Below are 27,899 nucleotides of genomic sequence, written 5' to 3'. Positions count from 1 at the left end.
ACAGCATATACAGTACGGAGATATACAGTTAAATAAACTAAATTACTCGGCTTTAAAGAATGTGAGTCACGGAGGAAGCTGGGATATATCTTGTAAATATGTCAGTCAATGCATATGGTTCATAGTTTATATTTCATGTTATATAAATATATTTATATTTACCTTCATGTGGCAAGTTATTTGATCTGTTTTTCAGCTGTGAACTAAAAGGCCAGCACTGCCTGTTTTTTATATTATTTAATTAATTTATTTCATATATTTCTTGGAGCCTGTCTGATCCACCAGGACTCTAGTTCTTACATGCAGTGAACCTAGAAAATCCTGTGTGTGTGTGTGTGTGTGTGTATGTGTGTGTGTGTGTGTGTGTGTGTGTGTGTGTGTGTGTGTGTGTGTGTGTGTGTGTGTGTGTGTGTGTGTTCTTCCCGTGACAAACAGCAGGCCTGAAATTGGTCTGAAATGATGTATTGCCTTTGCTGACCTGGCGTGTCGTCTTCTAGTATTTTTGTGCCCTTTCATATTTCATTTTAAATTAGAAAAAATAAAACAGTAAAAAGTAAAAGATTGGGAGTAACTTCGGTCCAATTTAGTTGGATTTTCCAGCATCTGCTCATCTCCTTGGATGTTTTTTTTTTTTATTTGATTTGATTTTTTTTGCATTGTTAGGGGCTCTACATTCATGAGTGGTTCGGTTAAGGCCGTCCGGTAAGGTAAGGGTTTCAGATTTAGCACTGATGTACACACGTCACAGAGTAAAATACTTCAGCTTCAGGTCAGATGAATGCAAAGCCTCAACGCAAGCGAAATAAACCCCCTCAGAACCCCTCAAGACAAGTACGACTCACTGCCTCACACAGAGTATTTACAGCACAGACTGCTCTCTCCTGCCGAGCATCAGTCTAATTACAGGAAAATGGGAAACATTAAACACTGTACTGCAGCATAATTCTAGTGGCCCTACGTCAACATTTGTTTTAATTAGCTGGGGTTAGACCGGCGAATGAGGATGAATGGGCGTGTATTGCAAAATGTCGGTGTGGTATAAAACATGGACAGGTGCAATGCAGTATGTTCAGCTAGCTTTAGCGGCATGCCCTTGGCTCAGGGTGGGCATATTAGATTTTACTTGAAGGTTGGTGGAATGTCAAAGCCTGTAATCTCTCCCGTCTGATACATAAATGTCCCTGACCTCTTTGCATGTTAGAAAGGAAGTGAAGCCATAAAAACCTTCTCCTCATTTACGTCACTGAGGGCAAGAGCATTGCAAAGATGATCGTTTCTAAAGTCACAATCTACCACAAGTCATCGGAGAGACAACGGGCACCATGTTAATAAATCTCTGTTTAAAAAGTCCTTGAGTGTGTGTGTGTGTGCGTGCACATAGGACTGGGTAAAGGACAACAGTTTTAGAGTAAAAAGCAGCACCATTTACTATAGTAACTGAATATTGTTAAAGTGTCATTTGCACCTGTCTTTCCTAGACTACATGAGCAGATCAAAGTAACGACAGAAGTGTTTTCATTATGCCCCGTTTGGAACAAAAGGTTGGATGTCATGAGATATGGTTTCTGTTCTGAAACACCCCTCAATAAGCAAGATAAATGCACTGTCAAATCAACCCACAACGGTTTTAACTATAAATACTAAATGCATACTGTAGATTGTGATGTTGGTCATATGATAGATACTGTAAGTATAATTAAAAGTGTTAGAATCACAATATTGTAATTATGAGAGGCCTGAACGCCGTCAGAAAGAAATGAAAAGGAAACAACACAAGGTGCAGTTTATATGACCTACAGAGTAACATGAAATCCTGTAGTAAATTTTCCATATCTGTCCTTGCAATTCAACTGCAACAATATCACATGAGCTTCATAAACTACATTTCCCTTGGAAATACAAACATGAATATTATAAGGTGCAAAATGCATTGTTTGATACAGTCACCTCTTCCGGGCTGCGCAAAACTGTCTTTTGTTAATAATTCATATTTGTTCTGCAATGGAAATGCATCCAGCAGCAAATAACGTACATATCTTAAAAATGTCTAGTCCTAAGAGGGGGTGGCGTTTCGTGGATGGGAATGAATCGATGCTGAAATGACGGTTGAGGATTCTGAGCCTTATTTTCAGATCTCATTCAGCAACACTGGTCAGCGGCCGCAGCAGGCCTGCACGCATGAAAGATAGTACGGTTGTGCATCGCTGTTCTGTTTTGATTTTCTAATCACAAATTGGCAGAAAAATAAGAGCAGCTGATCCCACCAAGGAGCCAGGTTTTAGCCACCGCTGCCACCTGCTCAAAAGACAATTATCTGTATCTTCTTAAAGGCTTTTTCACCTCGCTAAGACAGTCTCTGCTGCTCCTTCGCACAGGCCGCTTTAGCCCAAGACCACTGCTGCTGGTGAGAAACTGTAGAAAGTTGCACTTTGTGTTTCCCTTTGAATGTGGCAACTGTAGCGTCACCCTTACTCACCGCGGGGCGATGGCAGCAATGGAGAAGACCGGTGTTTCAACAGCGATGAACAAATGAATCACTAACTTGAATTAATGTTGCTCAAATAAAAACCAGGTGAAATATTGATTTGGGGGGGATAGCAGCTCATTCTCGTGGTGCAGAAGCTGTGGCAAAGAGTCCCATGTGGGGTTAAAGCTACACTAGGCAACTTCACATGTTAGAGGCTCATGTTTACCAATCCAGCTGGCCTGTGGTCAGTTTTAACACCAAAAGGACGAGAGGCAAAAGGTCTAACGCTGGTGTGTCCAGTTTTCTCAGTGTTGGGCTTCACGTTAAATGTTTTGTTTCGTATCTCTGTGGAAAAACACACCTGACTCACCTGACTTCTCTCTCAGGGAAGGAGGGGGCTTCCTCCCTGTGGCAGTGCCACATTGTCATCAAAGCTGAGAAAAAGGAAAATGCTTTTTCAACTGAAATCTTGCCTAGTGTAGCTTCGGTAGGGACAACCCAGAGAATGGCAACAGGTGATGAAACGGTGGATGAGCGGTGACGGGCGATGACAGCAGGAGGAGGCTGCATGTGACGCCACGGGCTGGTGTTGGGCGGAGGTGCGCGAGAGGAGCTGAGGGTGAATCCTTGGACCTCAAAGCCGTGTCTGGGCTTCAGGGATGTAGATCTCGATGCTGTCTGCCCTCTCTGTGGCTGAGTTCTGTCTGAAAGAAGCTGCTCGCTTGGCAGCCATGAGGCGTCTGCGGGCTTCCTGCCGCTGGCGGTCCTGAAGGTCCAGAGAGCGTTCTCGCATTATAGCGCCTCGTCCCTTGGACGGCCGCTTTGGCAGAGGTGGTGGCCACTTCCGCTCCTTAGGATGCAGAATGACATGATTAAACCAGGTAAACAGGTAAGGCTTATTATCACAGCAATGCACCCGACATTGTCGGACAGCGTATCTCAATCAGTGGTCTCCAGCTCAGAACACTGTTAGGAGGGTCCATGTGTGCCAGATAATATAAATCATACACCAACCCTTAAACCTGATGGATTCTGAACACATGAGTCGATCTAATCTGTCATGTTTGATAACTGTGAGCTGGAAGTGCACACTAAAACTGACAGCAGCAATATTTTTATTATTCTTTATAACATGTATTTAGCTTGGTCATTCTATATTATCCCATTATGGAACAACAAGAGGGACTATTTATTCAGCTCATAATTGAGGGTTACGAGGGAAAGAAAGCAATATTAAGCAGCTGATGAAACACTGCTGGGGGAGCTTAATTTTGTGAGGAAATCAGGCAGGAAATGATAAATGTTGAATCAGAGCAGATGAATTAAATGCTAATAGGAGTTTTATTCACTATGGAGTGCGCAGCTTTGACTAAATATGGCTGTAAGGTTTTAATATAAGAACCTTTGGTATTGCGTGTGCGTTTCATGGACAGGCCGAGACCACTTTGCTTCAATTTTGCCAAAAATGGCCAAAAGAAACTTCCACTAGAGGTCACAATGTAGGAATTTACCCTGAGATTTGCCGAGGCGCTCTATATTTATGCAGCAGAAAAACATTGTATGAACAAAATGTGAGCCAAAGCTGCTGTGAAGACACTAAAATTTCAACTGTATGAACAACAAAGCTGAACACTGATGCGCAATAACTCTCTGAAAGCAACGTAAGCTTTTCCGGTTGGCAAAGTGGTTTTGGTGTAAAACTGTGCCTGCCTTCAAGGAGAGAAGCCCAATACAGAGAGCATCTGTGTCACTGTTAGGGCTGAGCTTCATGGAGCTCGCAATGTGTCTGTTAACTGCTGGAGGTAAATAACTCCCTCACAACTACAACTGTAGCACAGAGATAATTATCCCAGTGCCCTGAAGGAGCTTGTCTATCTCTAAAAACACATTACGGTCTAAATGTGGTTCTTACAAACGCAGCTCCCTCATCCACAAGCAGCGCTCTCGCAAACCTGCTTTTGTTTCAGCTGCTGGGTGTCAAAAGCTTCCAAGCTTTCATTTGTAACTGCTTTTTTTGAACATTGTTACGCTCACGAGTCACCTTGGATTTTTTGTTTTCTTGTTTTTGAGTTGCTAAATATTCTCTCATTTCAGCTGGTGTGGCATTATTCTGTAGACACTTAGTAGAGTAGCAGTATAGTTAGTAGTTTGGATTGTTTACCTACAGGAGATGGCGGTCAGCACACTCTCAGTCTATATTTAGACTGTTTTCACCCACTTGGCCTTCAGACGGCCCTTTCCTGCATTTAACTGAAGACATTATATCACTGTCTTGAAATCCACCAGACTCCCTTGAGAAAAACAATAATTTTACCTCGTAGAACATGGGAGCTGCAAATCTATCACAGCCTTGAGTAGTTAGTTTGTGTTGTGTGATTTTGGTGAATCCAAACTCACCCTTTAAAACACCAAAGTCACACAATAACACAAACAAACTAACCAACAGAGGCAGCAGTAGACCAGCAGCTGCCTTGTTCTGTGAGGTAAAATGACTGTTTTTGTCAGTGGAGTCTGGTTTGGACTGTGGCTTTGGAGAGAAGGATGTTTATAGCTCAAGTTCCTGTCAAAAAGGGCTGTCTGACAGAGAGGAAACGTGGTGAAAATGATCAAAATATAGCATACACTTAAACTAATATTTCTATTTTAGGTGGGCATGCGTGTTGCTGCTTCCCCCCAGTTTAAGGCAGGACGTTCCTTAGCTTCCTGCACCACCACACTGACGACCGACCACCATTTATTGTAGGTAATACACTGCTGATAAGAACCTCATACAACCCCACTTCAAACAATGCAAACTATTCCTTTAAAGTCTTGTCACATGCACAACATGTCCTGTGCATACTGGAAGAAAATTGTGCCATCAAACTCAGTGGAAATATGGCTTTGCCTTACATTACCGCAGACCTAAAGCAGCTAATGAATTACAGTGACAGCATGGATAAGACAGATATTATTCTGAGGACACAGCTGGTGGTTTTAACATTTTTAGAGGATGCTTCTAGCTGTCTAAAGTGAACTGATGTTGCGTCCTAACGTTGTCCCTGCAGTGTTGTGATAAGAATGATTAACCTCCTGCTGGTGACAAGCCTAAAAAAGAAGGCAAATGTTGTTAGTGCAGTTTTCCTCAAAAGCTGTGCAAGTTCATCTGGAGCCCATTAAGACTAATTATTATGAGTATGTGGATCCCAGCTCAAACAGCTCCCAGTTTCACCTTCTTCTCTGGGCTCTCCACCAGCTGCCACTGGTTGCTCTTGATCTGCTGCAGCTCATCAAACTTGGCAGTGACGTCATCGATGGAAAGCTGCAAGAGGTCCCAGAATCCAGCCAGGTCCTGAGATGTGGGTCTGGGCATGGCACTGGGGTCCTGAGGGGGCACAAGACAACGAAATATCATGTTTTTGTGTGCGTGTGTGTGATTATGTGAAGTGATTTCCTATTATTGTCTCATCAACATGTGCAATAATTCAAATGAGCTTTGCCATAAATCAGCAGTATAACATTATGGTTTACATGTATATTATTTATACTGCATTATTCTACTAGTACTACTACTACTACTACTACTACTATACTATTAGTATTGTAGTGTTTTTTTACTGTTGTACAATGGGAGCAACTACCCAATTTCTCCTCTGGGATCAAAAAAGTATTCTAATTCTGATCATGTGCAGATAAACAAACTTTAATGAACTACGTGTTCCAAACCAGCATTACACCACCTTATATCATACTAAACAAACTGCACTTTATGTAATAATTGTACAAAAAACTAAAATATTTCACTACAATTGTCAAGCTACAGCTTACTGTCAGGGCATACTGCTTCTCAGCTGCTTCAACATTTGAACCTCACCATTCCCACCACTGTGTGGCAGCAGAGCACCAACAATGGTTCATAACCTCCTCTGTCAGCTCATGGGAGCATCCTTTAACTGCCTTTACCTGCTCCTTTTTCACAAGAGCAGAGTTTGTCTCTTGTGTGCTGCAGCAACAGCGATGATTAATGATTACCAAAGGTCATATTTGTGGTCACATGCAGTAGAGACAGAGGCTAGAGACGTGCTAGTCACCTCAGCTCAAACGATTTTCATTTTCATTCTACTTTAATTCTGTGTGATAATCACACTGTGATATTTAAAAGACAAAAATCTGGTGCTCATTGCTGCTGCATGTCTGTGGTGCATTGCCGTCCATGGCCAGCTGGCTGATGTGTCAGCTGCACAACCAGCCGTGTGCTCATCACCACGGGCAGCAAATACAGAGTCAGACCAAGGGAAAAGTCTGTCAAGTCAAACGTCAAAGGCCGTTCAGAGCTTTTTAATGGGCACATTCTGCAGTTCCTCCTCCGTCCAGCAGGGAAACAAAGTCCTTCTCTCATTCAGGCTCATCTGAGAGCTCAGGGCAATCTAAGGCTTGTCACTACCAATGTTAGACTTAATTCATCATCCCATTATCTATGGGGAGAGAGGGAGCGAGCGCGGCCCAAAACCATCCAGAAGAGAGCATCACACCGAGTAAAGACACAAACACACAAAGAAAAAAAAAAAAAAAACAAGGCGGTGAGAGAGCAGGCAGATGTCAGCCACCTCCACAAGGTTTTGCATTTCATTTAAAAAATTAGCTATGCTTTACGAAGGCGTGATTAAGTGCCTGCCTGTTTCTTTCACTGTCTCTCTCTACTGTATCTGCAGAAACATTCCCACTCATGACACTATCATCCTCTAATATATGCTGACTCTGTGGGGAGCTAGCATTAGAATAGGTGTGAGTTTCTGGTCGACGTGACATGAGGGCCAAACAGTGAGACGGGGTGGCAGTCAATTATTCAGACTCTCACATCCCATTCAAGCTGCTGCCTCTGTGCATTAATGGAAAGCCTCGGCCCAGGTGCTGCTTCCTATTGGAATTCCCCTTTGGTTTACTGCAGGGTCAATAGTGGCAGAGGGACTGCTTCACTATTGATCTCTGTGGTCTATTTCTGGAAGTGCAGCGTCAGGCCGAGCGGCCGATCAACAAGTCCTGATCTTTTGTGTTTTTCTATGGAACGCATGAACAGCATGTCAGTCGATACAGTGTGCTTGTTCACAAACATGTACTACTCACCAGATTCTGCTGACATAGCCAGTAAAACTGTTGAAACTTTTGAGACATTAGTAGCTGAGCACTTCCCACGGCACTCCGGATTTTTCCTAGGACTGGTGGACACAGAGAGAAAGAATCTCGTTTCATCACTGACGGCTTGGCAAAGGCCAACATGCTGAGCAATGTCTTTCAGTCAGTCATCCACGTGGATCCAATCTGCTCACAAAACACCTTGCGTGATTCTGTGTTTTCATTGTCAACATGACAGCTAATACTCTGAGCGTTCACTTTTCATATCCTGTTATACATACTGCAACAAAACAGAATTGTTTTGAACACGTCATCAAAGCATCAACCTCATTCAACAAAAGCAGCACCTTTGACAAGCATGTAGCTGCCCTCAGGACACTCACTCTCCTCTGACAGGTCATGCTCCTCTGCTTCCCTCTCCATCTCTTTGCACCATCCCTCCAGCCGCTTGGTTTCATTATGAAGGAGCTGCATGAACCAGCTGCCATCCCTGCGAAGGGGGGACACTCGGCCTGTATCGGTGCTCTCCAGGCTGGGTTCAACCAGCCAGGGTTCGGGCTGTGGGCTGGGGGGCCCGCTGGAAGGCCGGTAGTCCTCCCTGTAACTGAACAGGCCCTGTGTGCGCACCGTACGGATGGCTCCATACTGCGTGGGCGTGCTGGGCTCAGAGTGGCGACCGAAGCCACCGCCAAACTGCAGGCCCTTGTCCTCCATGGAGGGAAAGCCCTCCAGCTCCATGTCTGCTTGCACTGCGGTCGTCACACTGTTGGAGCGCTTGAACCTCCCATGCCTAAAAATGCACAAGTTACAGGGACAATGCTTAAATAAATGCAGCTAAATGTACTGAACTTTGACTAGGGAGACTAGTCTCTCTGTGAGACGCACCGTTTATGATCCTCCACCTGGATCCCGATTGAATGGAACTGAGGAAGGCCTTTACTTTCAGTCTCAGAGTCTGTCACAGTTTCCACCTGACGAATACAAACAACAGAACACCCAAATTATCATCAATAACGACTGAAATGTACAGGCACACAAAGGTACAGAAACAAACGTCTGCCGCTGGAAAGAACAGATTGACATTTAGAAATTTCTTACTTATCACAAAGGATTCAAGTTTCGTTTTTTGTGTCTCAGCTAGGAATATAACTGGGGGGTTTGCTGGTTTTGATTGGGGCTTTTATTTACAGAACAATACATAAAAACATCTGTTTAAAAGTTTCCAAAGCTGCAAAACAGCTCATTTTACACATATGGGCGATCAATAATGCCTCTTCAACCTGCAGGTGTCTTTTTAGTGCTGAACAGGGACCATAAGTGAGGCTGACAGTCAGGAATGAATCGCTGTACTCCACCCATCCTTCATGCTCAACAGAAGGTGGCGGGGTGATGAACCAACAGCTGGTGCAAATGTGAGAAACCAGCACTTAAATGCATGTACAATTGCAGTGTGGGCTCCTGCATGGATGTCAATGAAGCTGATAATAAGTTGAACCTCACCCAGGATTTTAGTACCAAGGAAGCTGAAGATACAGTTGGCAATGGAATCATGAGCCAGCTGGGTCACGACTGGCACAGTGTCCTCTCTAAACAGCTGCATTTGCATGAAGACCAGCAGTTCTTTTGGACACCATACTCAGCACTGCCCACAGGAGACGTCTGTGGGCAACATGCAGGTACAACACAGACCGCCACCTCCAACGCTGGCGCTAACAGCTGAGGACACTTGCCTCCAGGAGACATAGCGGCTGCCTAAGCTAGTCAGACACTTAGCACAAAAAGCAGAATGCTTGTCTTGCGGCTGAAGAAGAACTAAACAGGTTGAGCAGCCACATGATAAACTAGAACAAAGAGAGCAGGAGGGATCCTCGTTCCACTCTTCATTACTGCTGCCTTTGAATAGGCCCTGCATGTAATTGTAGAGCCTGACACATATAAAGGTCAACAAGGCTCCAAAACCTTGTAGAGTACTTCAAACAGATTGGGACATTTGGGAATTTGTAATACCAAAAAATCTAATTTGTACATTTTATTGCCAGTTTAACATTTTGCCTGAATCTGTGTCTGTTCTGTCCTTCTTTGGTAATAATAATTTAAAAAATAAAAAGCACATTTGTCTAATTTAAAAGTGATTTTTCTCTGATCCCTTGAAAGATGGTTTTAACTGGAGCTTACAGGACAGCTTTCATACATTTTAACTGAATATCAAATTGAGATAAAAGGAATTACCTAAGTTAGAAGACAGATGCGATAATTAGCATGACAGCTGGGTGGTGAGTGTGAAAACAGAGCAGCACATTCAGTGATATCGTCAGTTATGTTGTCACCTGTATCCCAATAGAGGAACGTGGGGTTTTGAGGTACTCCTCAGCCTTGGACACCAGCACTGCTTTGTCGCACGTCTGGACGGAGGTGTGGCTGCCCAAAGATGCATGCCTCTTGCCTGCTGCTGACTCCATGGCCATGGTGACGGCCTTGGTGCTGTCCAGGCTGTCCGTGGAGCTGTAGATGGGACGACCAAGGCTGTCCGTGGTCCACAGACCGCCCCGTGGATGCCTGCCCTCATGGTAGGCATCCTGGGTGGACTCTGTACTGCTCTGGGCTGTCACAGAGATAAGAGGCTTGGTGGTGGTGCGCGGGTGCACAGGAGGTGGAGTCTTCTTGTAACTGGGAGGATATGATACCGCTGGATAGCACAAGCAGGATGAGAGGACGAGGACAAGGCAAGACAAGGGTAGAGGATAAAATAAAACATGAGAATGAAAAATGTGGCCAAAAGCTGACAAGGGCCAAGAGCTGCAGTTCACCTGTATCACACAGTGTGTGATAGAAGAGCGTCATAGCATGATGGGAGAGTCGGCACCCGGCCACTTAAAGCAAGGGAGATGTCAGTAAGGTGAAAAGCCACAGCAGCTTTGTATTATGTCTGCGTTTATTGGGGACGTGCAGGAAAGATTGGCTCTTTCAAATGCAAATGAGAATCTGATGGTAATCCATCCAGATGGACCTCACAGCAGAGTTGGAAATGAACCAGCAGCACTTGCTGGATTTCTGTTGTGTTTTTTTTTTTCAAACCTATGACAAAACACGGACTTAACATGGAGTCGCTCAGCAGGTTTTCAGAAGAGTTTTCATGTTTCGTGTTCTTTTTTTCCTGGTTTAGATCATGGAAAAGAAAATAGCATTCTGGTAAATTAATGGCTAGATAAATCCTAAAAAAATATATTGAACCTTAATGTTACATTTCATGGACTGGTGATGGTCAGAGTTTGGTTAGGTTTAGGAAAAGATGACGGTTTGGCTGAAAATTTCCTGAAATCACTCAACTTGGACTATTGGTTTCACTTGGGATTCACACTGACCTTGTTTCACTGTATCAGGTGCTTGAAACTCAGTGAGTGCAGACACAATGGAGACCTCATTTTGACTGACACGAAGACCTATTGACACTTACTGACTGAATTAATGCTGTTTTATTCTGATACTACTTTTCTGATAGTCTTTGTAAACTAGTTTATCCTTTATGTATGAGTAAATTTTAATTTTTTTGGTTTGTTTTAAAGAGATAGCAATACACAAAATAAATTTCTTCCATTCATTTACAGAAGATAGAATCCATTCATTCAAATCTGGCTGACAATGCTGATTTAATTCCTCACATCTGAACAGACTGTCCAACACAAGTGTGAATATCTATGATCCTCATCCTTTTTTACAAATATAAGATGAATCATGGCACACCTATTGTGGCCCTGACAGTGCTTCTAATTATTTCATTCAGTCGTTCACTTGTGATGCATGCTGTATTTATTTTTTTATGTAGAATCATTTAGTAAAATGTTCAGCAAACTGAATACATTACAGGACTGACTCAAACACATGCTGAATACCAGTATAAACAGGTACAGGCAGAGCTCCCCCCCCCCCCCCCCCCACACACACACACACCCACAAACAGATTTACACTCACGCACAAACCACTTCAGATTACAGGTAATTAAGTACAATAAGAAATAAGAAACCACAAGGAACTCTGGTAAGCTAAATCTAGTCACAGACTTGACTTCCTTCCAACTTGAAGGGGCTGCAGCTCTGCAAGACACAGTGGGTGGATACCAAAATGAAAAGAGCACAGTGACTCAGGCTGTATGCTACTTCTATTTTTATACGTTCAACCCGTTTGACTGTGAGAGATTGCTTGGTACCCGATAGAAACTGAATGACATAAGCTTCTGTGTTTCACCTAGCTGCAGCATCTCTATTTTCTCTGGTCGCCATGTTACCCACAAACGCTATAATCATCTATTATCTGTCGTGGTGGCATGAACGGACCAACAAGATGACGAGGAAAAGCTGATGTGTCAGTGACAGTGTCAAAGTTGCTGTAGTTGAAAACTTATGGAGTCTCCAAACATGAATGTGCACAGTAAATACTGTGTGTTTACCACCAATGAATGGGAGATGTAACTGTTTCAAACCTGCAGATTTGATAGGAAAGGTCATAGAGTTTCTCCACATTCGCTTGTTAGTGGCAATGTGCCCTAACAAATAAACAAACAACAGAACAGTCACATATCCTCCTTTGCAGAAGTGATGAATGTGACTTTACTTTTGCAGTCGGGTAGTGGCAGAGACTCTAAATTAGCCTATCATCAGACTGTAAGTTGAGTCAGCACTGCACAGTTCCCCTGCAGTTCATTCATGTACTTTATGCTTGCCTAAATGGATTGATATTTGGAAACACATTTGTCGCCTTACCCTCCTACGTGCTGGGCATAATTACACAAGTATTTACTTGGGTTAATGTTGTCTAGTGAAGACATTTAATTTACTGACTCCTCCTCTGGTCTGTCGTATCACCACATAATAATCTTCTGAAAGAATTGCCCTGCTCAATCAGAAAAAAAGAAAGATTGCAATGGTGTGCAAAAGCAATGACTGGACACCAGATGTGCCCCTGGAGACTGTACATAGTCTCTGTAAAGATCTGTGTCTTCATATGTGTCATTTGTGTGTTTCCATTGTTGTGTATATTTCATCTGCTCAGACTGTCACTTTAAGGCAAAAGCAGTCAGCAGGTAAACTCAGATGTGTGCAAGAAATAACATGAAAACAGATAAGAAACAAATAAAATCCTGGTTAAAGGCTGCCATCAGTACAGAATGCTTCAGTGCTATGCATTGGATCTCAATCAGGGGCCATGAAAAAGAGGCTGGCTGAATTACTCATCCTTACCCGGCTTTGTCTAGGTAAGCAAGAAATGAGTCCCGGATAGCAGAGAACTTTTTTAATTGAATTGGTTGTCAGGAGTCTTTCCATCTGTATGACTGAAATAATGTCAGCCATCTATCTCTGGAAGGAAGGGCTAGAGGGTGATTTTTCCATTCTCTCAAAATGAGTCTTTTGGCGACAATCATCCCCAGCATCAAAGACTGTGGGAAAGAGTGGATTGTGAGCCGCCAAAGAGCTGGCAAGTCCAGCTTCCAATTGGATGCTTCTTTTATAGGCTTTTGAGTACCAGTCGAATATTTTGGGCAAAAATCCAGCGAGTGAAGAGCAGAGCCAGAAAATATGAGACAATGTGCCCTCTGTCATCTGACATCTGTCGCACAGTGGTGAGACAGAAGGGTAGCTGGGTGCATTTACTCAAGTACCATACTTAAGTACTGCTTTTAGGTACAGGACCTTATATTTCAGCTTGGTCTCTTGCCCTGTCCTGAAACTGATGTGACTTATTGCCAGTCTGGAAGGAACAATCTAAAACAGGCTTAAATCATTGCGGTGAATAGAATGAGTTCCTTAAGATCAAAGTTCAAGGTCCTCTGTCAAAACTTGGCATTTCACACTGACTTAAAAAAAAAAAATCACACAGGGAATTCAAATGTGAAAGAGGAAGAAAATCTTGGCACGGACAGCACAGCCTCAAAAATCCATAATGAAACAAGACCGATGCTGCTCTCTCCACCTACATGTAAGACTCACAGTTTAAGCAAATGCTAAAAAATGTTCCGCAAGCGGTGGGGCCCTTGAACACAATGAATCACTAACTGAGAAGAAAAGGCAAGTTGAGGAAAAGTGTTTGCATCAGCGGGAGTAAATTTGCAGAGCAACTGTACAGCAAGTTTTCCTTTTAAGTGCTACAGCCTTGGCTGAAAGTTTGTCCCGGCGAGCATCCTGTCCTTTGTGCAGTCAGTTGTGCCTGGCTGTGTTTGAGTTTGATTGTTTGGCTTAGCACCGCTGCACCGGGCAGTTCAGTAAACAGACCCACACACTGGAGGCACAGCCAAGACTAAATGGACCCGAGTGTCGTGCTATGAAATTGTGTTGCTGGTCTGCTTAAATATATTTGCAGTATTAGAAGTAAACAGTGAGGCTCAGGCCTTAAAAACGGGCATTTTGACAGCTCAGAAACAGAGACGAGCTTCTGCACCGAAACACAAATGAACTAACCTGCGTACAGTTTGTCAGGTAACAGGTACTTTCTGCTGCCATGTCTGTCCTCATCAACACTCCCAGTGAATCAGCAGTGTGCACAATACACACAAAGAGTAAGCTATGCATTAGTTACTGGACAAAAAATACATTTGAAGATTTGCTCTGGGATTTTGAGATGAGCTTTTTTCACAACACAATAAACTGATTTGAATCAGTGGAAAATGATGGGCAGAACAACTGATAATGTAATGAACTTTTATTGGAAGTAACAAACTAGATTTACTCTTGTCACAGTAACAAAGCATGTGTGTGCACATTTTTTGGAGAAATCATGGAAAAGATTACCAATAATGTACCTCATTAATGTGCAACAGTTGGCATAGGTTAATAAAGTTTACATGTGCCTTAATTAATCGGAGTTAATGCACCACCCGGCTAGTGCGCTGAGTGACACAAATCAAACGCACCCCGGATGCACGTAGGGTCGAGGTAAATACAAAACGCTAACACGGTCACGGTGGACGCTCCTGCTGTGACTCTACATTTCTACTACCTTTACTGAGGAACTTAACGTCATGCCTTGCGTGACAGACCTCACGACTGATTTTGATGGCAGGTCTTTGTCACGGCTGCCATTTTTGAGTTTTATGAGTGGGTGGAGTTGCTATTTTTACATTGTGAATGAATGACCGGCGACGTTAAAACCGGAGCATCCTCGGGACTTTGCGTGAACTCGACTGGCAGAATTTCGCGCAGACAGGTGAGTACATCAGCAAACTTTCCAATGATTGTACCTGTTAATATGTTCCAAATATGAATATTTTGAACGACATTTAAGCGGCCTATTTACACAGCGTCTCTCTGGCGCTCGCGACCAACGTCAAGTCATGGCGTCGGGCCAACGGTTGATGATAACGCAACGATGCTAACAAGGAGGTTAGCATCGCTGACAACATGTTTTGTTACTCTGGAACACAACAACAACACTACATGTGGAGACAGAAGTGTTGTTGGGGCGGCTTTCCAAGTTTTCATGGACGTTTTGATAAACTGACGTGGCGTTAATTGTTACCTTGAAACCCTTTAAACACGGAAGAATGCAAACAAGTACGCTATCAGCGCTAACATGCTAGTCACAAGCGGACTGTGTATTTTTTATTATTTATTTTTTGTTTGCGCTAATTTGTAATATTAGAGAAGTTTTCATTGTTTGAAACTTGCTAAGGTTATAGAGAAATGTTGCTGATGTGCTTTACAAGATTTTATGGATGTTTGGGTACATTTTTTTAAGTACTATTGTTGGTGTCCAACTAGCCTAGCTTACTCAAGTTGACAGCTCCTCTTTGGTCTGCCAAAATCTACCACCTTTCAAGCCCATAAAGGCTGAGTGTTTAATTTTCTCATGACAGATGTTTGAAAAATGGAGAAGGAAAAAGTGAAATGTAAAAAAAAAAAGAAAAGAAAAGAAAAAAAAGCATTTGTGGAGACATCTTGAATCAATGTTAGCTTATTGAAGTGTGTGCATTTATGTGCTTATTTTCCTCTTTTTCTTATTAGCAAAGACAGCCAGACCCCTTTTGCTGCACCCATGGATGTGTGACTGCAGCTGAAATGTAGTTTGCGAGGATAAGTGCTAGTATGGAGGAAAGGGGAAGGAATGGGGACAGACCCGTACCTGGAGGTGGTTGAGCACGGTCCACACTGCATGTAGTAGGGAGACGAAACTGAATCCCTGCAAGGAGCAAGCAACAGCAGTTAGAAAGGACAGATGCAGGTATCAAACACACAACTGCACCTGGATCATACCTACCCCATCTAACTCCAAACCATTATTAGAAATGTACAGGATGCTTTCTCTTTGCTTATCCAGTTATCGAGTTAGCCAGTAACAGGCTTGTAGAGAGAAACACAGATATGCTCAATGTACAGTGTTACAAATGGGTCATGTCAATTTTGTTTCCCAAATGCTGAATGTGCAGAGCTAAGTGCACTTCAAAAAAAGTGCCTTTGGCCTATAATTTCATATGAGTGAGTCACATTTACAGTCCTACAGTAACAAACACTGGTTCACCACGTCACAAGAAAAATCAGAGGAAGTTCTGATTGCTGGGAAACACTCATCCAGCATTTGCTGTGTTTCTGTCTCAAAATGCAAATGGGCAATTCTCAGAGGCAGTAATTCCTCAGGAGGTGCCTCAACCTTGTTAAATTGTCTGATAACAAGATTCTTATTGCCAGGTATGTTTTAATATGTATTTATCTAGATTTTGTATTAGTTCCCTTTTGCTTCTGTTGCAGCTGCCAGTGTTGTCCAAAAACGTTGTATTGCATTTTACAGTTAAACCAAAAACAGTTCCACAATAAAAACAAGCAAGTGGCAAAATATGATCCCAAGTGGACCAAACTGGACAGCAAAATGGAAATCCGCTACAATGTCTGCTACATTGTCAAAAAAATATAGGCCTTTGACGAATCAATGTTTGCCAAGGTTGTTAGGAATTTTGCCCATATGCATTGCCCGAATATGTTTATTATATGTATTGTGATCTAAAGATCAATCTATACTCATCAGATGTGGCTCAGTTGGTAAGTACTTAATGTGATAAAACGTACAGCATGAAATAGCATGCATCATCTGAGTCTAAAAACAGACAGCTACATCTTATCATATGTACATTTAAGACAAAGAGGAGAAATCATTGAAACATAAACATGAAATCCAAGTCAAAATTTAAAATTGAGGATGCTGTAAATCCAATTTCGAATTATTCCAATGATAGGTTTAAATGGAAAGAAATGTTATTCTGATCTTTGGATATATATTGTATAGAGAAATATTGATCTTGATTTATTGGCAGTAGGGTGTGCTTCCTGAGAGAAGCACACAACATTGTGATTTTAAGAGCATAAGGCCAACAAAAAATGTCACATACAAAGACAGAGACAATCCTTACAATCAACTATTCAATTAAACCCTCCACAACCGTAAGAAAATGCCACAAACATGAGCTTGAAGTGGAAAATTTCAATCTCTGTCAAAGTGGCATTTTTGTAGTGCTAACAGAAATGAGATTTAGACAGTAGGGAAACAGAGAAAATCAAACAAAATGTGCTGAGAGACCCAGACAAAGAACATGTTTTTTAACTGAACAGCAAGGCAGTCTATTTTGCTCTCTTTTTTATTCGCAGACTAACTCTGGTGTTGCAACAGTATAGTATATGAAAAGCATTGCTTGCTGTATTGCAGCATGTGGAGCTTCATAAAATTTCACTTGTCACGTTTTTCTTATCTTATACTGAATGGGTATTACCACCCCACTTATTTCTATAACTCGTTTACTGCCTTCAAGTCTCTTTTGTATTTGGATGCATGAGCTTAAGCCATACTTTACATGAAGTACAAGTACACAGCTGTACTTAAAATATCATTATGATATGGGTAATTACAGAAAATTCAGAAAATTACAAAATTCAATTATAATCACTTATAATGTTCACTCTTTTCCATATGAAGCAGAGATTCCAGACTGATTATGCAGATACTTTAAAAAACTATAGCACTTACATGGACTTTATGTAAAGTGTGACCTAATACCATTTCATAATCGTTTTGGTACAGAGAATATGTAACAGACCTTTGCTCTCATGCTTTTTCAACAAGGCCCCTCAAACCTTTTGTTCCTTTGTGGTCAACACTTAAATTTCAGAAAAGTTCTGACAGCGTCTCCTCTCCGTCCGCCTCCCTCCATTTGTGCCAGAGGCCGTTCTTGCCATAGGTGTGGACTCAGACTGACAAAGAGGCTGGTGAGATGTTCTTACTCAGGTCAGGGTAGATTATGGCATAATGATATGCAATGACTGTGTATATGAGCATGGGGGCTGAGGATGTAACAAAATGATTGTGAAGTCTCTCAAGTCTTAATGGGTTATGATCTCGCTTCACTTCATTCTAGCAAGGTACAGAAAAATATGCATTTCTTTTTGCTGAGTAATTATATTGCAAATCCATTGTAGTCTAAAGCCCTAAAATCAAAGCAGACAGCTTTATCTAGTTGCAATACAATAATTATCTCTTTCTTTTAACTCTCTGTGGTACTGGCTGTCTGAGCAGTGAGTGCATAGTGTATATGGGCAAACAAATTAGATTGATTGCCTGGGCCCTATGAAATCTGTTTATTTTCTTCCAAACTCCAGTTTGTTTTCCATTTACATTTTTCTGAATTCTGTGTTGTACAATTTAAGCACATTCTGTTATTAACAAGAGTGTCTAATCGTATGCTGGATGGATAAAATTTCAATGAGAGTCAAAATTTAATTAATATCAATGAAATTGATGTAACACAACAATGCATTATTTTTTTTTATTTTTATTTTTTGTAAATAAACAGATCTTCTGCAGGACACCCTCCATGTGCAGCTTGAACACATTGGGTAAAGTGGGCATGATGGAGGCTATTCTCACGTTCAGGCAACACTTTTTCCAACAGAATGATTTCAGAATGAAGTCTTCCTGCCGTTGTAGTTGCACTTATGAGAGTTTGTTGAAGTGATGAGCTCTTTCTTGCATGCTGTGTGTGTGTGAGAGAGACACCAAAGGATAGCAGCAAAGTTCTTTTCTGTTCATTCGGCTGGGGTACTGTGAAAAAAACACCTATAATGGTAGGGGGAGAAGCCTGGTTTTTATCATTTGCATCCCCATTTTGGCATTTTTTTGTTGATTACATTTTTTAAATCAAATTCATCAATTCCCTCTGTGTTTTCTGCATCCTGAAAATGTGGAAATCATAGGGCCCTACATTACTTCTGTTTTACATAATTTCATAAATGTGCCATGTAGCCTACTCCAACTTCTTCATGAGGCTAATGTTGCTGATTTAATGGTAGTTATATCACACCACCCTTAATAACTGAGAAAAACTGTGTACGCTAGATGATTAGCGTTGATAGTAGACTGCATCAGAAAATATGCCGATTCAGTGATGCATTCCATGATGAAGTGCAAAGCAAATGTTACTTGCATAATGAAATAGTTTAAAATGGCCTTCTTGTTAAGACTTTATATTAAGATACAAATAATCAACATTAACTAGTTGCTTATTTCCATGCATATGAATAGCACATTGGCTCTTTATTTATTATTATAAACCACTTATTTATGCCTTATTCTGCATGACCATAGTCTACAACTGGCTAGGCCATTAACCAAGAGTGTTCTCTCGATAACCTCCTAATCACTGTTGTTGATGGTAAGTTGTTGTACATGAATTATGATCTTAATAGCCTAACCCTTAATAACCTTATCCCCCAGAATTTTATGGTTAAATATGTGTACCTTAATATAATGAGTGACCACCTTTTCATTTGAATATTTTCGGTTCAACAAAATCCATCTAAATCTTTATTTTCCTGCTCATCTAAATGACACCTCTTTAGCATAAATAAAGCAAGATAAATTGCAGTGCTTTGCAAAAAAGAGCATTGACTAAATCCTTTTTTTCCTGTCGTTGTTACTGTACCTGACGCAGCCATGGTGAAGATACTTCCTCAGGCCTAGGATTGAGCTTGAATATGACATTAGTGGTTTGCGAAGATGGATGAGTGGTTGGATTGATAAGTGGATGAGTGATTGAATGGATGATTTGACATTGGACGACTAGCAGGATTTAGGGGTGTGTATAGGTCAGTAATTCCAGCGGATTCCAAGGGATGTACAAAATTTAAAAAGTAGGTTTGTGTAGCCTTTTTTTTTTTTAAAGAGCTGTATAATAAAACAAGCATGTCGTTCATAGCCACATACATATATACATACAGTGGTGATGCCCCCATGGATGCAAGGTGGATTAACCTTTTATGTATGATATATCACAACAAACCAATACAAATCAATGGCCTGAAAGTATAATTTCAACAAACTCTTTTCACTGCCTTTGCCCCAGTGATGAGGTAATGGTTAGTGTTCCAAATAAATCAGCAAAAAAGGTAACCTTCTCCAGCCTTCACACATAAAAACGAAACCTTAAAGTAGTAAAAAAAATGTCCTGCTAGCAGCCCCTAGAAGCTTTGAAGTTCATTGCGCCCTATGATCACAAGTGTTGAACAAAACAAAGAACATATAGACCATTTTGCTATTGTTAGAGCCTTACCAGTAGTTATGTTATAAAAGCTCTTTGTCATTAAAATTTAACAAGGGTTCGCTTCTTGAATAATTGAATCACAGAGCAAACTTTATTTGTTAGGTGCCTGTTCGGTTAAAATGCTTTGTGTCAGAAAGATGACATTTTGGTCTGAGTATGGTGGCAGAATAACAATCTGTCCAAAATGTAAACCTCTCATTCATTTGAGGAGTGTGCTTGTAGTCCAGAAATGTCAAGCAAATCTGCCCATTCCATGTGTACACATGGAAACTTTGGTCTGATGGTGGCACTGGATCCTTTGGTGATCTAAGTCTCAACAAATCTTTAATATTTTTAATTTGTCGAGTTGAACCAAAGTACCAACAAGTTAGACAGACAAAACAACTGCATTGGATGTAACCGTTCATGAGCTCTGCTGCTAGTAGGCTCATTAAAGTGGGTTTGCTGGATATAAACTTTGCCACCAAATATAAACACTTCATTATAAACAGACCTTTTTAAATAGAATTTTATCCCACACTATGTATGTAGTCTATAAGAGAATTGTATGTTCCCAGACCCAACCGCACCTGTACCTATACCCAATATATTTGACTACAAGTGTAATACTGTATATAGAATTGTGCCTAGACTGCATAAAAACTTACACTTTTGAATTACTTTACATATAGTTTCACACTTTCCAGTACACCAGATTCATGTGATAATTTAAATAAATCTAAAATAATAAAAACTAAATCACCAAGTTTGAGTACTGGTAGTAAATATCATTCCATGAAAACTAAAAACTGAATCAAAAAATTCCATCAGTGTCAAAATCACACATACTGAAAGCAGATCTGAGGTCTTAATGTAAATACGCAACTTTAAGGATGAAAACCTTGTTGTTGATATAATCTAAAAGCAGCATTGATTTGTGGTGGTTTGTAGTACAAAGCTGTTATGTTGGTCATAACCTGCCTTGATGCATGCCAGGATTTTTAAAATAAAAACACACTACTGTGCGCTGATTTTATTCCCCTCTGTTCGCTTAAAGAAAACGTATACAATGGTTAAAGCAAGAGGGTGAATCACTACTAATATAACACTTCAATGAATTTGAACAGAACTGTAATATTAAAACATAAAAATAATAAAAACAAACCAAATAAATAATTTTATGGATTGTGTAGAAGGCTTCTTGCACATCTCAGTTAAGATATGTTCCAGTTGTGCAGAAGAGATTTTAAAGGGAACAGTTGTTATTGTGCCTCACTCGATTCAAATGGTGTAAATATTGTACAAAACATGCCAGTGTGCTAACACAAGGCCAACATGTGTAACAATAGTCAACCGTTTTGTTCAGTATTTTCTTCCGTTTCTTGAACTCGTTATCCAGTACTAGTGCATGATCTTGAAAATTCCACTGGATTCAATGTGCAAACAGATGAAAACATTTAAATGCATTTACATACTTAGTGAGTATGACAGCATTTTCAACTTATGATATATCTTATTTTAGTGGAAAATGTTAATGAGTCAGACAAAATGTATGAAAAACTGTATTAACAACATATAAAAAAGATAATAAAGCGGTTCCCTACCAGACCTACCGTACTCTCTACGCCCCCCAGCTAAGCTACGGGCGCCTAAAATGGGGGGATGGGGGAGGAGAAAAAGGAAAAGAAAACAAACAAACAAACAAAAAGAAAATGGTGATAGCTTAGTAGAAAAGCAATGCACATTGAGAGGGTCAAAGTAAAAGACACTGCCTGGCCCATGCCGTGTATTTGTGGTGTGTTAAAGTGTGTACTCACTACGGACAGAAAAAAAATATTATTAATACTAAAAGTCAGTTTCCTCTTTGGATGCTATTGTAAAGCTATGACCCCCATTTTGCCATTTAAATTACCATAAACATAAACTTCATAAACATTTTAATTCAGTGTTTTATATCAATTTATGAAAAATACATAAGGCCAATAAAAGTTGTAAATGAAAATTCACAAGAAACACCACAGTAAGCAAAAAAACTAAACAAAACAGAAAAACAAAAAAAGGAAGAAAAAAGGGAAAAGAAACGCATCACATACTGGTTTCATTCTTTGAACAAAATAAGCATAAGCTAACAAATGCAGGCTAAACTATGGTTTTAAAAAGGCTTTAGAACTTTGACAAAATTGTATTCACTAAGCAATGCAGTCTGAGATCCCTGAAAATTGCAACATGATTGATGCAAAACAGAGTAGCATGTTTTCTCCAAGAAACCTTGAATAAATGCAGGAAGAGAACATAGGGGTAGAAAAGGATTTATATTCAAGCAGTGTTACAGGTTCAGGTGAGATCAGATTCCATCCAAAAACCCTTGTCCTAGTAGTTGGACGTCACAGAGTTGGCACAGTTGTTGCATCAGATCTCTAGATGACAACAAAAACGTAAACAAAAACTCATAGGGTAATTGACTACATACTGTAACATATTAGACAGTTCAGAGTTTCTTACAAATAATTATATATTTCATTTCACAAAATATGGTTGCATGGTTAAAAAATAATTGTAAATACCCTTTGTCTATCTCTTCTTCAGACTCTGTTAAATGTACATCTTTCATGTACTCTATATATTTTTAAAATATTTAGATCAATATCTGTATTTTTGCTACATTTCAACTTGTTTTAAGGGAAGGGTAAATTCTTTGGGCTAAATGATGAAATAGTAATGAAACACTACATTAAACCTATTTATACTGTAGCATGGGTGAGTTCCCTGGCATCAATTCATTACCAATTTGCTGCTGAATTGGATATGAATTTGGAAGAATATTAAGCATTTGTACAGCATTTCCAATTACATTATCACAGGCTTTGTTTTCTGATTTTGCTGTAGTCAGTAAATCAATTGTCAATAGGAGATGCACTTATGATTGTTCATTTCTTTTGTATATGATGTCACAAAGCACACGGATGCTACTACTAAGCAGGAATCTCAAGAATCTCACCAACAAACTCTTTGATTCTAGTATACATAGAAGCTAAAATGGGCGAAATATGAATGAAACAACCATTTTGCAGGAAACACTAAAACAACCTTTAGTGTGGCCCGTGGCTCATGCACAGATAATGAAATAATATATTTTTTCTTTTAAGAGCCACCAATATTTTCTGAAAACATCATTCCATTCCCAGCATTGATGACTTACATGAAAGCTTAACATAAACACCTAATATCTATAACTGCAAATATTTAGATGACATATAAATACAACCAAGAACAAAGGACTTGCATAGAATGAATGAATGTAGATTGGAGACATCACGATTGGCCAGTCTTCAGCACCTTTAAATTAGTTTGCATTCCCCAAACAATGGGAAAAGATGTAAGTAAGGAATGCCACAGCAATCCCCTCTTAATCATTCAAAAAGAAAAAATATGAATACAAGCCTTTCCAAAGTGTTTTTTTATATATATATATATATATATATAGTTATAGGCTAAATGTTGTCACAGTCGTATGCCTTTCACCTCAGTCATTTATGATTTATGCTAACTCAGCGTTTGGCCAGTTGTCATGAAAAACTCGAAATTCTTATGTTTTGGTTTATAACAACAATAAATAGACTATAAGCTTTTAAAAATTCCTATTCTCTATTGTAAATAGTGGAGAATGGCAATGATTGAATTAAAGCACATGAACTTATTGTTTACTCTTGTACGAAAACTCAAAACCTCAATTTCTGAGTTGCTGGGAAAAATTACCAGCAAAACATGTCTTGTTGTAGTGTTCCTTTGTAACACATGTATTAGGTTATTGAGGCAAATGGATCATTTAGCTGGGCGTTTGAGCTCTGGTTTAATGTGTTACTGCAACAGGTGTGTGGGGTGGAGCTGCAGCGTTAACTTCAAAAGGAAATGTCTGCCTTTTTTTCTTTTGTGGCTTCAACTTTAATTTCGAGCTTACCTCTAGTACAACCTTTGTATCAATATCATCTTTTCAAAATGCCACTTTTTCTGCAAGTATTGTCTTTTGGTCGTGCAAAGGGGGAAGAAGATCCACTCTCTTTATAAAGTGAGAGATGATGCCTCTCCTTTATTAAAAGTCCTTTTGAAAGGTTCACATTTCAGTCAGGGGTCTGATACATACAGGCTTCCCATGGTCCTGTGCTGCAGTGATCGTCCATAGATAAGTGCTGTCAGGCTTGGAGATGTTTGTTGTTGGCCTCAGTTCCATGGGCCTCAGTATTAACTTTGGTATGCCATGTTGGTACAGTGAGACAGTGAAGCAGATGAGTGGTTTAGGGGAACGCCAGTGGCAAATGAGCAACTATTTTCTTATGAGTAACAGACAAAATGAGCAGTTAGCCAAATATAGCAGATGATTGAGGGCTCCCACTCATTAGGGTTTGACTGGAGCCCAGGTAAGCCATCACTAGTGAGGCGGTGTAAGTACATTCAGTGGTACTATACTGCACCTCTGGGGACATTTCGGAGAGGTAGAGGCCCTCAGCGGCTCTGATTGTCTACTTATAGGGACCAATGTTTCTCTGTTATCTTTCAGCAGTGATGAACCACCCCAGCATGAAAAATTCCACCATTACCAGAGAAATGTGGCATTTAAAAAAGGTGAATGTAGTAGAATTTAATCCAAATCTCTCAACATAATTTACTAAAACAATGTATCCAATTCAATCTTTGTTAGACCTTTTCCTCTAAAAGAAAAATGAACGGATAGGCAAGACACTTAACCAAACCTCCAGTCACCACTGCACGAAAAACAATAGGTGAAACACTGGTATGAACTACCAACTTCCTTATGAGGTACACAAACAGCTGGATGATGAACATGATGAAGTAAATGGAGACAAACCTTGAAGACTGGAAAAAGTGCTGTGTTTGGTCTAGAACCACATTTACTACTATAACCCCTCTCAGCGCTGTCAGAAATCAGCATGTCTATAACTGCAAACAGTACAAGTATTGAATATAAGTTTCTCTATATACAAAATGGTACATTTATATACATATACAGAGTTTGAACATGAATGCAGTTTGTGCAGGAATGAACTGAAGCCAATACATTCATACTACATCACTGGGAATCCCCCTTGCTGTTTTCCTCTTCACAGGCTGTTAGACTTACAAGTCAATCACAAATGATTCAACGTAAACAATTTTAGCCAGGGACTAAGTCCACAAAGCATTGAGACATTGTCATCCACACAGTATTCCAGATGATTAGGCTTTTACAAATTTTATAGGGGTTATTAGAAGTTGTTGTCAGCATTATGTACTGTTTATTAAGTTATTACAGTTACTTTATGCTGTGGTTCACCAGTTCATTTGTTCATTTTCAAAAACATTTGTAAGGTGGAAATTTTCAGAATGCCCCTTTCAACTGGAACTGGCTACAAAGGATGAAGGCCATGGCAAAGGAATGCTTTGATTAGAAGAACTAAAAGTAAATTATACATCAGTATATTCATAAATAATGTATTCATCTTAGATGCATTCATTATAAAACTAGGGTTTATAAAGTTATTCACAGTATTTTTTCAGTATTATCAGGTGCTTAAGAGAATGTTTCTACATAAAGAGAAACTGGAATGAACATGAGCTATTCAAATTCATTTGCAGAAACAGACCAACTCATGCCTCACCTCACAATGGCTGATTAGAGTTTTATCATTAAATGACCCTCTGATTTCCGTTCAATCACGTTTACTTCAATTGACTTTTTTTCTGAAAGTTGGGTATTTAAGAAGGTGGAGGGAACATGATGCTGCACTTGTTGGCACTTGAGGATCTGAACATCAGCCACATTCTCTCCCACATTCTTGTCACCGCATTCAGGTGTATCACAAAATCATTCTCTTTTATTCCATGGCTAAGCAAGACACTTGTTAAAAGATTGCTTGAACAACATTGTAACCTGTTCAAGGGATGACAGACACTGTGTCTGCATAGAGTAAAGGGACATCTACATAACAACAGCACTGCCCTGCCTTTCTTGGTAAATGTCAGGCTTTTACCCTGGCTTCCTCATCTCATTTTACAGTATGTGTAGAATGGGAATGATTAGAATGACATAGACAGGTATGACATGGGCCCACTTGTGTACTTCCTGCTCCACAGTTCTAGACTGGCGCTTCTGTGACCACCGGTGTGGCCACCTGTGTCTGACTGCTTATAGGCCTTTTGCTTTTTGTTGATCTCCCATGGGAAGTCCTCTATTGGAAGCGGGCTGGCAGGGCTGCCTGACCCCTCTGGCGTGCTCTCAGGGGTTCCCTCTATAATCTCAATTCGGGGTGGGTCCATCAAATCCATAATGCTGAAGGGTGCTGGCTCTGGTTGACACATCACTGACTTGTCCTCTGTGTTCTGTCGAACAGACCAACTTGAGCCTGCTTGAATTCCTATGGACACTCTGTCATCTGTTTGTGTGGTGCTATCGCTGCAAGGCTCCCGGCACAAAGTCCACATGTTGTAGCACTGAGTAAAGTTGAAGAAGTTGCTGTTGAAAGTCTTCAGTTCCCCACAGACATCTCTACGCAGCTCTGCCAGCTCATAACGCATTGCTGAGATTTCATCCTTCCACTGCATGTTGAAGGCAGCAACCATGTTAGCAGACTCTTTAAAGGCCTGAATGGCCTGAGGGACTGGTGGCTCAGAGGTGGATATGGGCGAGGCAGAAGGGACCCTGTATGAAGGCGGCGATGCCGGTGGGACGGAGATGGCTGTTACGGTGGAGCTAGTACTGTGCTGGCTGCGAGCAGCAGCAGTCTCTCTCTCCAGCCTCTCCAGCTCCGCATAGGCAGAGGAGCTAGCACCGTCATCATCCTCTATCATGTCGTCATTTAGTAAAGAGGTCCCATCCACAACATCATATCCCTCTGGAAGAAAAATTTGAATATGCAAACAGAAGGACATTCAAAGTGAAAGGAACAGCTGGAGTGTGACTTGATTTGGATTCTAAGCTAAAAACAAACAAACACATATCTATGGAAAACATACAGTATGTGAGTGGCAAGTAATTCCGTCAGTCAGTTCAGTTCAACAGACCCAATGGTTTCCCATTTGGTTTTAAAATTTAAAGGGCTTAAATCATGGACTGGTGTGCTGTTCAGTCTATGTCTGTGCCAGAGTTGCACAAACCAAGAGGTAACTGAGTAGTGTCATAAAATTACAAATGTGTAGAATTCATCTATCCATTTTTGATCAATATAAAGATATTGTTAGTCGAATTCATAACGACTTGTTTTTGGAAGTTGCTGATCAGGAAAAGGTGAGAGGGTCAGCTCCAAGTTGAACAGCTCCTTCCTGCCAGAGCAAGTACAGACTATACAGTACCTTTCTTGAAATAGGATCTTGAGTGCCTTAACTTAGCTAAGACAATAATGATTGTCATTAAACTCACATACTGTAGGCCTTTCACAATGTTTTTACACCGCCTTCTCAGTCATCTCAAGGCTTCTTTCCATCTTTCCACTGCACAGCACAGCAAAGAGTGGAATTAAACATGAAATACATCAATCATTATCAAATCATGAATCCATTTTGAACCCTTTTTCTTTTTTAAAAACATATCAAAATGTTTCTTAGTGACTTGAAATTTGTGCCATTTTGTGCAAAAGAAAAGATGTAAAGGGAGTAGAAGAATCACAACCCACTGGGGCCAAGAAGCAGATATGAACCCTATTGAACATATCAGGTCCAAGGTGGCTGATTAGACCATGTGGAGTAAGTAACCCGGGGAGGGGAGGGGTCACTCCCCCCTT

At 40.5% G+C, this 27,899-nt stretch overlaps 2 protein-coding genes across 2 annotated transcripts in view; both read right to left on the bottom strand.

The window, feature by feature from the left end:
* Window positions 1-290: 290 nt before the first annotated feature.
* Window positions 291-21,908, bottom strand: LOC139348107 (disks large-associated protein 2). Its single transcript, XM_070988058.1, has 8 exons — window positions 21,732-21,908; window positions 15,690-15,746; window positions 9,907-10,265; window positions 8,465-8,550; window positions 7,963-8,369; window positions 7,571-7,662; window positions 5,679-5,831; window positions 291-3,317 (listed from the first exon to the last, which is right to left on the bottom strand). Exons 3-8 carry the CDS (start codon window positions 10,042-10,044, stop codon window positions 3,102-3,104), a joined length of 1,092 nt encoding a protein of 363 aa, XP_070844159.1. The 5' UTR covers window positions 10,045-10,265; window positions 15,690-15,746; window positions 21,732-21,908; the 3' UTR covers window positions 291-3,101.
* Window positions 21,909-22,422: 514 nt separating this feature from the next.
* The window catches only part of dlgap2b (discs, large (Drosophila) homolog-associated protein 2b), a 69,389-nt gene continuing 63,912 nt past the window's right edge, over window positions 22,423-27,899 (bottom strand). Inside the window, exon 6 of the mRNA XM_070988056.1 lies at window positions 22,423-27,014. Coding sequence (XP_070844157.1) covers window positions 26,200-27,014 — 815 coding nt within the window. The 3' untranslated portion in view covers window positions 22,423-26,199. The remainder of the gene's footprint in view (window positions 27,015-27,899) is intronic.

This window comes from Chaetodon trifascialis, chromosome 19, assembly GCF_039877785.1.
Source record: "Chaetodon trifascialis isolate fChaTrf1 chromosome 19, fChaTrf1.hap1, whole genome shotgun sequence".
Classification (NCBI taxonomy): Eukaryota; Metazoa; Chordata; class Actinopteri; order Chaetodontiformes; family Chaetodontidae; genus Chaetodon; species Chaetodon trifascialis.
This window is presented reverse-complemented; position numbering and strand designations above follow the sequence as displayed.

Bases quoted from the DNA above. Each gene is read 5' to 3' on its own strand.
- LOC139348107 (XM_070988058.1), bottom strand. From the start codon at position 10,044: ATGGCCATGGAGTCAGCAGCAGGCAAGAGGCATGCATCTTTGGGCAGC. The intron at 8,551-9,906 runs GTGACAACATAA...TGTATTCGTCAG, and splicing joins GTTCCTCTATTGGGATACAG to GTGGAAACTGTGACAGACTC. The intron at 3,318-5,678 runs GTGAAACTGGGA...CTGCATCCTAAG, and splicing joins TGGAGAGCCCAGAGAAGAAG to GAGCGGAAGTGGCCACCACC.